The 11,306-nt window shown below is 37.5% G+C and overlaps 1 protein-coding gene across 28 annotated transcripts in view; it reads left to right on the top strand.

The window, feature by feature from the left end:
• Positions 1-11,306, top strand: part of LOC137055698 (receptor-type tyrosine-protein phosphatase delta) — a 633,917-nt gene that overhangs the window by 603,074 nt on the left and 19,537 nt on the right. For all 28 annotated transcript variants that reach the window (XM_067430762.1, XM_067430433.1, XM_067430164.1 and 25 more), the window contains 2 exons: positions 3,485-3,608; positions 9,760-9,935. In XM_067430762.1, coding sequence (XP_067286863.1) covers positions 3,485-3,608; positions 9,760-9,935 — 300 coding nt within the window. The remainder of the gene's footprint in view (positions 1-3,484; positions 3,609-9,759; positions 9,936-11,306) is intronic.

Below are 11,306 nucleotides of genomic sequence, written 5' to 3'. Positions count from 1 at the left end.
ATCTAGTTGGGAGAGACAGGGCCAAAACATTATACTCAGTTTTTTTGTTTCCCTATGGGTTGTTATTTGAGTGGAGAGGTCCGTGAGAGCGAGGGATCGGCACTCTTTTCAGGCCCCTCGGTCTGCGGTAACTGAGCATGAGGTCAGACGTGGAGCTCCGCCAAGACGACTGCCAGAGCTGAGCTGAAACACACGGGATTGTCATTCTGGGGTGGTTTTGCATGGGCACGGAAAGTAATTTCAGCAGCACAATGAATCGGGCGAGTTCACAAGCAATGTTTCAAAAGATTTGGGCAGAATGACGCGGCTTAACTGGAGATTTGTCATCTTTAGTGACGCTTTATGGTGCAGCGCAGTGACTCGCCCTGGCAGAAAAATAGCACCACTGTCAATTTACGTTTTTTCATATCGGGCCCCGTTTGCTTATTGTAGAGGTTACACAAACAAGCGTGAGCACTTTACTACCAAAACAGCAGCGTTCTTCTCTTCTCTCAGCAGCCAAACTCAGCAGGCAAATGTGAAATATCTGTCTTGGCTATTGACAATCTCAGAGCGTTTATCGTTTTGCTATTTTGGAGTGTAATTTGTCCAAGTGGGGCTACGATTTGTTTGCAGTCGTCTGCTCTCGTTTGAAAGGGCACATCAGTGGACAAAAGCGCCATTTGAAAGGGAGCACATCTCTGTGTGATCCTTTAAAATCTATTCAAGGCATGAAGACATTACTTTCCCCTCTACGCTTACGGGACCAATTTTCATTCATTCAACGCTCCTCTGAAAACTGTAATTTGAAATTTGTCAACGCGGAGAGCTGGCTCGCAGGCAGATGCGTATCATCTTTTCATTTTCAAAAGACACTGCGGAGACTGAATAATTTCATTATTAAAGTAAATGGGAAAAAATTGCAAACTGCACATAAGACTGACGCTGGGGTCATATTGTGCACAAAAGCTCTTTCACTGGCAGACTCATCCCGCGTTCTCCAGCGCTTTCATGCAGACACCTGTTTTTAATGCTCAGTACTGAAACCTTCAATCCTGTGACTTCCTGATGAAATGTATAGAGGAGTGTCACTGCAGGAAGAGTCGTGTATGGCGAAGGACTGCATTTTGTAAACTATTAATGCATTCATTCATTCATTCATTCATTCATATTAATTCATTCTGTTCTTTGTTAATTCCTATATTGTTGTGATTTCTTTCCATCTATACATTTTTGCAGATAAATAATTAATTTGCCTGTAAATGGATAATTCTTTCTTTCTTTCTTTCTTTCTTTCTTTCTTTCTTTCTTTCTTTCTTTCTTTCTTTCTTTCTTTCTTTCTTTCGTTAATGTGTTTTTTCATTTGTCCATTCATGCATTTGTTCATTTAATTTCCATTCATTCATTCATTCATTCATTCATTCATTCATTCATTGAATCATCCATCCATCCATCCATCCATCCATCCATCTATCTATCTATCTATCTATCTATCTATCTATCTATCTATCTATCTATCTATCTATCTATCTATCTATCTATCTATCTATCTATCTATCTATCTATCTATCTATCTATCTATCTATCTATCCATCCATCCATCCATCCATCCATCCATCCATCCATCCATCCATCCATCCATCCATCCATCCATCCATCCATCCATCCATCCATCCATCCATCCATCCATCCATCCATCCATCCATCCATCCATCCATCCATCTATCTATCTATCTATCTATTCATTGCCTGTCCATCCATCATCCATCTATCCATTCATTCATTCATTCATTCATTCATTCATTCATTCATTCAATGTGGATTATTTATGCTTTCATCCATTGTATTGCATTTGTTTAATTAACTCAATTAATTAATCTGTTTAATTATTGATTTGCTAATTGGTTAAATATTTGTCATAACTTGTTCATTATTTATTCATTCAAATAAATATATGCATAGTCACACATGCATTAATTTGTGTGTTATTTGTTCATTTTTGTGTAGATGTTTCCATTTGTTACAATTCATTTATTTGTATGTTGTTCATTCATCCATTGCATTGTTTATATATACACTCACCTAAAGGATTATTAGGAACACCTGTTCAATTTCTCATTGATGCAATTATCTAATCTAATCACTTGGCAGTTGCTTCAATGCATTAAGGGGTGTGGTCCTGGTCAGGACATTCTCCTAAACTCCAAACTGAATGTCAGAATGGGAAAGAAAGGTGATTTAAGCAATTTTGAGCGTAGCATGGTTGTTGACACCAGAGGGGGGGTCTGAGTATTTCACAATCTGCTCAGTTACTGGGATTTTTCACACACAACCATTTCTAGGGTTTACAAAGAATAGTGTGAAAAGGGAAAAACATCCAGTATGCAGCAGTCCTGTGGGGGAAAATGCCTTGTTGATGCTAGAGGTCAGAGGAGAATGGGCCGACTGATTCAAGCTGATAGAAGAGCAACTTTGACTGAAATAACTACTTGTTACAACCGAGCAGATTGGGCAGTTGAAGACTGGAAAAATGTTGCCTGGTCTGAGGAGTCTCGATTTCTGTTGAGATATTCAGATGGTAGTAGATGGAGTTCAGATGGAGTCAGAATTTGACGCAAACAGAATGAGAACATGCATCCATCATGCCTTGTTACCACTGTGCAGGCTGCTGTTGGTGGTGTAATGGTGTGGGTGATGTTTTATTGGCACACTTTAGGCCCCTTAGTGCCAATTGGGCATCGTTTAAATGTCACGGCTTACCTGAGCATTGTTTCTGACCATGTTCATTCCTTTTATGACCACCATGTTCCCATCCTCTGGTGGCTACTTCCAACAGGATAATGCACCATGTCACAAAGCTCGAATCATTTCAAATTGGTTTCTTGAACATGACAATGAGTTATCTGTACTAAAATAGCCCCCACAGTCACCAGATCTCCACCCAATAGAGCATCTTTGGGATGTGGTGGAACGGGAGCTTCGTGCCCTGGATGTGCATCCCACAAATCTCCATCAACTGCAAGATGCTATCCTATCAATACGGGCCAACATTTCTAAAGAATGCTTTTAACACCTTGTTGAATCCATGCCACGTGTATTAAGTCAGTTCTGAAGGTGAAAGGGGGTCAAACACAGTAATAGTATGGTGTTCCTGACAATCCTTTAGGTGAGTGTATACTAGGATAGAAATAGTTTGTGATAAAGCATTTTCCTGTGTTTCACCGCCCAGCACCAGCGTTTATTTCTGAACTCTCTCGTTATATGACGTGTTACAGTCGGCACTCTATTTTTACAGGCACTGAATGCTTATCATAACCACATGGGTCAGGACACGTCTTTCTATTTTAGATGGATATTTTTGGCCGTGAAGTGCTCAGAGTATGTTGTGTCTGAGCCAAGGGTTAGCATATGCGGGATGCAAATGAAACACATCTGTGTGACTTTGCTTCGTTCTGATGGTTAATGTGTGTTCATTAACAAACCTGTTTTCCTCATTTTTCCTTAGTCAATTGATCCTGGTCAGCAGTTCACATGGGAGCACTCAAACCTAGAGGTGAATAAACCAAAGAACAGATACGCTAACGTCATCGCCTACGATCACTCCAGGGTCCTGCTCTCCGCCATCGATGGTATGATCTTCTCTTCTCATCAGTGTTTGATCATCATATCATTTCAGAAAAAATCTTGTTCTTGTTTTACTCAAAACAATGAACAAATTCAACATAATCCACAAATGAATACACAAAATATTTAACGAAAAAGTTTAGACAATTAGATGATTGTCTAACAAATTAACAAATTATAAATGTACAATTGATTTGTCAAAACATACAAAATTGTATTAGGTGTATGCTTAAAACAAGAAATTAAATAAGAACAATTAATTTAAAGGATTAGTTCACTTCAAAATGAAAATGTCTTGATATTTTACTTTTCCACATCTCATCCAAGATTTTCTTATCATTTCACATATTTTGAAGGCCCAAATCAATGCAGTTCAAAGGGATTTGAACGGCTTCAGAAGCTCTGCACGATCTAGATGAGGAATGGGGTCTTATCTAGCAAAACGATCTGTCATTTAATTTTTTTTAATAAAAACATTAATATACCTTTTAAACCTTTTAACCTTAATTGCTCATCTTGCGCTGCTCTGCGACATGTCAGTGATTGTGCAATAACGTCAAAAACGTCACACTAGACGTAGGCAGAAGTACTACCCCCGTGTTTACACAACGCACATGCGAACACTAATACGAACGCCCTTTAGCAAAAAAAAGGTAAAACAACGATGTCAGATGATTTTGAAGTTGAAGATGGAGTGTTTTTTGGTAAAGAGCGTTTCTATTAGTCCCTGCACGTTCACTTGGCGCGGTACCTCCGCCTACTTCTAGTGTGATGTTTTTAATGTTATTGCACGTGATTGTCGCAGAGCAGTGCAAGATGAGCCATTTAGGTTAAAAAGTATATTCATTTTTATTTTTTTAAATCACACATCGGTTTGCTAGATAAGACCCTATTCCTCGTCTAGGATCACGCAGAGCCTCTGAAGCCCTTCCTTTGAAACTGCATTGATTTGGACCTTTAACATTTTGGTTGCAGTTGAAAACCATTATGTGAAGAAAAATCCTGGAATATTTTCCTTCTTTCCGACTGAAGAAAGAAAGACATGAACATCATGGATAATACAGGTGTGAGTAAAATATCAGGAAATGTTCCTTTTGAAGTGAACTAATGCTTTAATTCAAGAGATATATCGTATATAACTAGACTGGGTAAACCATGATCTGCCAGTGATTTGATTTCACCCGGCAACTCAGTCTGGAAACCTGTGCATTCATTTCTACTGTATTGTTACACTTTTGCGGGAACCAATCACAGACTGGCTTATCCAACTGGCACGCTATTGGCAGGTTTAATGCGATGACGGATAGAGAAGGGATGGGTTGTTGCCCGTTGATGCCTCTTGTGGTCTGATTGGTTGAAGGACTATCCAATTGCATACAGAGTTATTTGAATTATGCTCGTTTATCACAACTCTTGTGCAGTAGAACTGTAGCACTCCCCAGACCAATCTTCAATCTTAAATTGAGCTTGTACATGACACAAGTCTTGATATTTTATCGTGTGTTGTGTGTTGTTTTAAGGATGTTCAAACCCCTTTATTGGAAAACTAGACAAAAATACTGATTAAGAAACTAATTTTCTCAGTGTCTGCAGCAGCATTACAGATTCATATTGAATGATTTCTGCTCGTGAAAAAGCATTCCCAAAATAAAACATCTAATTTCCCTCCGAACTGTGTCAAATAACAGATTCGACCAGTGAACAATGAAACAAATAAATGCCCATCTGCCGTGTCCATCCCTGATAAACGCGCCTGCTTTGTGTTTCACAATGAGAAATGAAATAGTGTGATGAACCGCTGCAGAAAATCCACATCAAACATATACACGCTTCATTCACACACCACAAACACTGATGGAGCAGCTCCTCTACCGGCCCGCTCGCATTCAGTCTGAGACAACACAATCTGAGACACACGATGGGGAAATGGCTGTTTTCTTAAACCTAAGGCAGCATCCTAATGCTAATGACTCAATTCACAATTGATTCCATTTGCTTACATTTTCAGTATTTATTTATAATATTTAATTATAATATTTAGCATTTGTTTTTAAATGTTCAGTTTTCATTTTAACTGTAGTTATTAGTATTATTACTAATTGTATGTGCTTTGTGATTACACACACACACACACACATGTTGGTCTATGTGGGTTACAGGGACTTTCCATAGGCGTAATGGTTTTTATACTGTACAAACCGTATTTTCAATCCCCCTACACTGCCCCTGCCCCTAAACCTACCCATCACAGGAAACATTCTGCATTTTTACTTTCTCAAAAAAACATCATTTAGTATGTTTATAAGGCCATTTGAATTATGAGGACATTTGATATGTCCTCATAAACCACATTTATAGTGTAATACCAGTGTAATACCCATGTATTTATACAAATTTGTGTCCTCATAAACCACATAAACAGGCTCACACACACGCACACACACACACATACACACACACACGCACATATCAATTGTAATATTTACATTTTATTTTTTTGCTTTATTTAAAATTCTGAAAAAGCCAACATTAAAAAAGCCAACAATATAGATTATTGGTGCAAGTGATCCTTTCTATGAGGCCTTAAAATGCAGGCAGCTCACTAGATTTTGGAACAGTCATAATGTGTCAAATATACATGGTTGGTCGAATGCACATGCACACAGATGTCTGTTCATTACTTTGGCCTCTTTTGTCTCCAAAAGAGAGAAGGAAACGTAGGATTAATTGTCTTTCTATCCTGTCAGTCACAGAGCGAGCGAGAAAATGAAAAACATAGAGTTTTTAATTTATTTATTAATTCTTAGTGAAATAATTCACATGGAAGTGAGACAGACAGACAGAGAGGGAGAGACAGCGAGTGAGAGGAGGCGTCGGGCGGACGAGGGAATGATGAGTTTTATCTCTCCGTTGCATGTGTGAGCTGAGCTGGAGCTGCAGCATTGACACGCTGTCAGCCCTTTAACAGCAGAAATCAAGCCTTGCTCTGTTTTCTCCAGATTTCTCACACTTATTCACTTAGATTCAATTTATTCCACTGTTCTTTTTTTGTTTGTTTGTTTGTTTTTTTCTAATGGAAAATGAAGGTATGCTCATCAGAAATCACACAGTATATCTGAAATAAAGATTTGAGGCCATTTTGCAGAAACGTCCCATCTGAAAGTTTGACAATCTCACTGATCTGTCATTTTCATGTGATTCTGGACAACAAAACTTGTCATACGGGACATTAAAAAAAATTTTAAAAAAAAGAGAGAGATGTATACATCTGAATGCTGAATAAATTAGCTTTCCATTGATGTATGGTAGGACAATTGGCCGAGATGCAACTTTTTGGAAATCTGAAAGCTGAGGGTGCAAAAATTTGTCATTTATTTGACATATTCACTGTAGGACATTTACAAAATCTTCACAGAACATGATTTTTGCATTCATAATAATAATTTTGATCCAAACAATTTATTGTTGGCTGTTGCCACAAATATACCCGTCCGACTAATGACTAATGTTTTGTAGACCAGGGTCACATATGTGCAACATGATCATAATGAAAAACATTATGCTTTGAAATTCATTATGTTTTGAAATGATTTGCTTTTAATGAACAAAGAGTCAACATGCTAAAAGTCTCTAAATTATTTTTTACAAATGAATAGAAATTAATTATAACTAATAAATATCATTATACTTACCCAGTTGATTAATCACAGCACACTGAGACGGTTGTATTGTATTACACGTTTTCTTAGAATGTTATGCTGAAATATGCAAACAATACACCGTGTAAAATATGCACTAATTTGCATACAGAAATCTGAAAGCCAGGTTCAAAATGGTTTGATTGTTTGATTTGGTTAACATTAGAGTTGATATTTGTTTTTTTGTTTTTTACTGAGGGGATTTTGGATATCTATTTTAATTGCTCCATAAATCATAAAACACAATGTTTTAGTATTACAATGTTGCATAGAGTCAGATGAATGTTAAATGAACAAACCCCTCTATAAAAACCTTCAGAATCGATAGGAATGAAGCTGTATAGTCAGGTCTATGTAAATGCTAATAAAATGCACATATTTTAAAGATATGTATTGTAATTGAAATCTACAGACAAAAATATGTGAAGTGCAATAAAATAAGCACATAAATGTATATTTTTGATGCTATTTTCCACTAGTCAGAAAGAAGACATGGGGCCCTATTTTAACGATCTGAGCGCATGGTTTGAAGCATGGTCCGAATCTACTTTTGCTAGTTTAGCGATGAAAAAAAACATCAGCACAACACGCACATGATTCAAAAGGGTTGTACTTAGTCTCGTATTAAGTCATAGGTGTGTTTGAGGTGTAATATGCAATAAACCAATCTTATCTCCCACTCCTTTTAAAAGCCAGTTGAGCATGCACCATGGCAGATTCACTATTTACATGGCAGAATTTGCAAACGGAAAGACTGAACGCTTCTACAGAGAGGAATCCTTTTATGTTTAATATTTAAAAATGTTTGTGTGTTGCTGCATGTGTACCCTGTGTGAGTGATCAGCAGTGCACACTAGGGATGCGCGGTATACCGGTACTGGAAAAATACCGGTATATATTTTATTTAAAACGGTACGATATCATGATTTGGCACATTTCGGTATATGCTGCTTTTCCGAAGTTCACCGCTAGATGGCAGCGCGCTACCCAAACTGACCCGAAACAACCGGCAAATGTGACAACAACATAGACGAACAAAATGGATAAAGCAGTCGAATCTCACACAAGAGGCCCAAAACGAATTAATAAAGAGAGGAGTAGAAGTGACATTTGTAATGACTTTGCTTATAAAACTGATGAAGAACCATCAAACCTAGCCAAGAAGCATCTGTCACTATCCTGACTTTAAGACTTCTTAAGAGATCGACAGGTCAGTGAACCATTCAAACCATCTAATTTAGACATTTATTTTCTTTTTAGACTGATCAACGCACACACATAGCCTAACATAAGACCGAATATCACAATCTCCAGCGTTCGTTTCAACCAATGACATTTAGATCTCATTATATTTGCACGCATACTATTACACTATTTACATTCACGTTAGACACACCCGACTGTGTTTATGTGAATATTCACTAAAGACGGACATTTGTACATAATTCTGTGTATTTGATTGCTTAAGGAAACTTAATGTGTAATGTGCGAGCGTGACTAAGTGACAGGCGTGTGTGTGTGTGTGTCGTATGAGCTCATATCTCCTGTAACTGTTATTACGAAATGCTATAAAATCGCTTGCATGTTCAAATGATTTCCGTTCTCCATCCCAAGACGAGCGTGAAATGTTGAATCGGATTATGCAGATTGCTTTAGTGTAGTGCGATGTCTTTTGAAACCAGAAGCAATTTGCTAATTTTGAGAGATTTTTGCTGAAATGATTTCTCACAAGAAAGTTTTCAAATGACTGATTTGATGTGAAAAGCTTTGCTGATTAATTTACTAATAAACATTTGTGGTAATTTCCCACTTTATAAACTCAAAACTTGTATAATTGTTCTCATTCGCGTGCAATATACCCGCGCTAATATCAGACCTTGTGGTATCGATTTGATGTCGGTACTTCGGTATTAGATTGTGGTACCGTACCGAAGCCAAAATTGTGGTATCGAGCCATCCCTAGTGCACACGCGTTATGTCCTTTTAAATAACACAAAAAAAATACTGCGAAAACCAGGTTTTTATTAGTCAAATGGCACAGTGTTTTTTTTTTTTTTTTTTAAATAGCAACACGCCAACAATGCGCTTGAACACACTTTGTTTTCAGAGCAGAACGCTCATGGGTGAACAGATGGGTGCATTTGCTATTTAAACAACGTGGCTCTGAACGTAAAAATTATAACCGTGTCGGGATGAAACGTGCAACAAACACATCATGGCTGGCATCACATTACACCATGTGAATGATAAAAGCACATTAGAAGCCCATAGAAGCAAAATAGACCAAAATCTCAAAATCGACCTGTTTGTAAAAAATAAAAATATTTTTATTTTATTTTAAAGCTAGACTGAAACAGAATACTTTAGCATCCAAATAGCCATGTGATAAAAACACAGCTCACATTGTTCCGTAGTTGACTTTTTCTCATTGTGTTCTGTATGTTGTTTGTTTTCACAGGTATTCCAGGGAGCGATTACATCAACTCAAACTACATTGATGGTTATCGCAAACAGAACGCCTACATCGCCACTCAAGGCGCGCTGCCGGAGACCTTTGGAGATTTTTGGCGTATGATCTGGGAGCAGAGGAGTGCAAATATTGTCATGATGACCAAACTGGAGGAAAGATCCAGGGTACGAATTGCTGTGATATCACTACTCATCTGTTGATTTGATTGGCTTACACTGTTGTCTGTGCAGACCAGACGAGTATCTATCAGAAGGGCACGTAGATTAGGGGGTAAACGACTTCCGTTTTTTTAAAGTCGACATTTATGTGATGAAAGTCGAGTTGACGTCAACTAGTTGCTGATGACGTCATTAATGAACAAAATAGGCTGAACTCCGAGCTGAGACGTGAACACGGGTCTTCTTGTGCACAGGACAGCTATGGCATATGACAGCACGGCTCGTAAGGTTATTGGTCCTACATGGTCGTTATATTTCTCACAGATTTCTTCTCGTTCTGAATAAGATACAGATAAAGTAGCACAATAAAGATTACATGTGAATGCATTAGTTAGTGATTGTGTGTGAATTCATTCTACCTGGCAGCGTCTCTCTACTAATAGTGAAGCTGTAAGTTTTAGTTATCAGGAAATATATGCTAGAACTTTTCAGTTTCTAAGCTACTTTATCGATAAATCCCAGAACTCTGTTGACAATACATTTCTGCTCTACTGGATGGTTTTGTGTGAGGTGCGCGCGATCTCCGCGTGATCAGGCTGTGTGTGTGCGTTGCAATGCAGCACGCAGTTTAGCGCGATGATTAACTTACGTGTACAATAAGCTTGCATTCTCCCGATCAATTTTGAGCATCCAGATGGTAATCAAACATGTCTTGTGGAAAGCTCTCGGAGTATGCATTTATTTGTCACATTTAATTGTTCAAGAGCCTGTGTGTCAGGAAATTGCTTATCCTGTATCACCCTCTATAGGCCAGCGACAAGTCGACGTCAAGCTTAAAGCGTCATGACAGAGCATTAAGGTCGACTAGTCGGATTAGTCAACTAGTCGGTGCGACCCCTAGCGTAGATGGAGTCTATCTGCAAGCGCACTGCAAGTGTATATATTAATGACATTTTAACACATTTTAAAATACATATTCGCATACTACAATCGTTGTCCCGTGTTTGTTGGTGTCAGAATATATCCAGTTAATCAATACTGGATTCAGCTTCAAAATGTAGTACCGTTTTTTATGAATTGCTTATTTTTTGGATCAAAAAAAGAAAAGAAAAAAAGAAATATTATTATAAATGGAAATTGTAATGAATATTGTAGAGTGTGGTGTCCCATAATTTATTCCAAATTATTATTTCACAAAAAAATAAACCTAGCTTGAAGTTCTCAATTAACAAAATAAAACAAAGGCATAATATTGACAAGTTAAATTAATATTCAAATAATTGTATTAAGAAATATTAATTATTAGCTAATGTTAAGTACCAAAAACATTTATCTGTTGCACATTTAGTATATACCTTAATGTCTTTTGCAAATATG

Source organism: Pseudorasbora parva, chromosome 1 (assembly GCF_024679245.1).
Source record: "Pseudorasbora parva isolate DD20220531a chromosome 1, ASM2467924v1, whole genome shotgun sequence".
Classification (NCBI taxonomy): Eukaryota; Metazoa; Chordata; class Actinopteri; order Cypriniformes; family Gobionidae; genus Pseudorasbora; species Pseudorasbora parva.
This window is presented reverse-complemented; position numbering and strand designations above follow the sequence as displayed.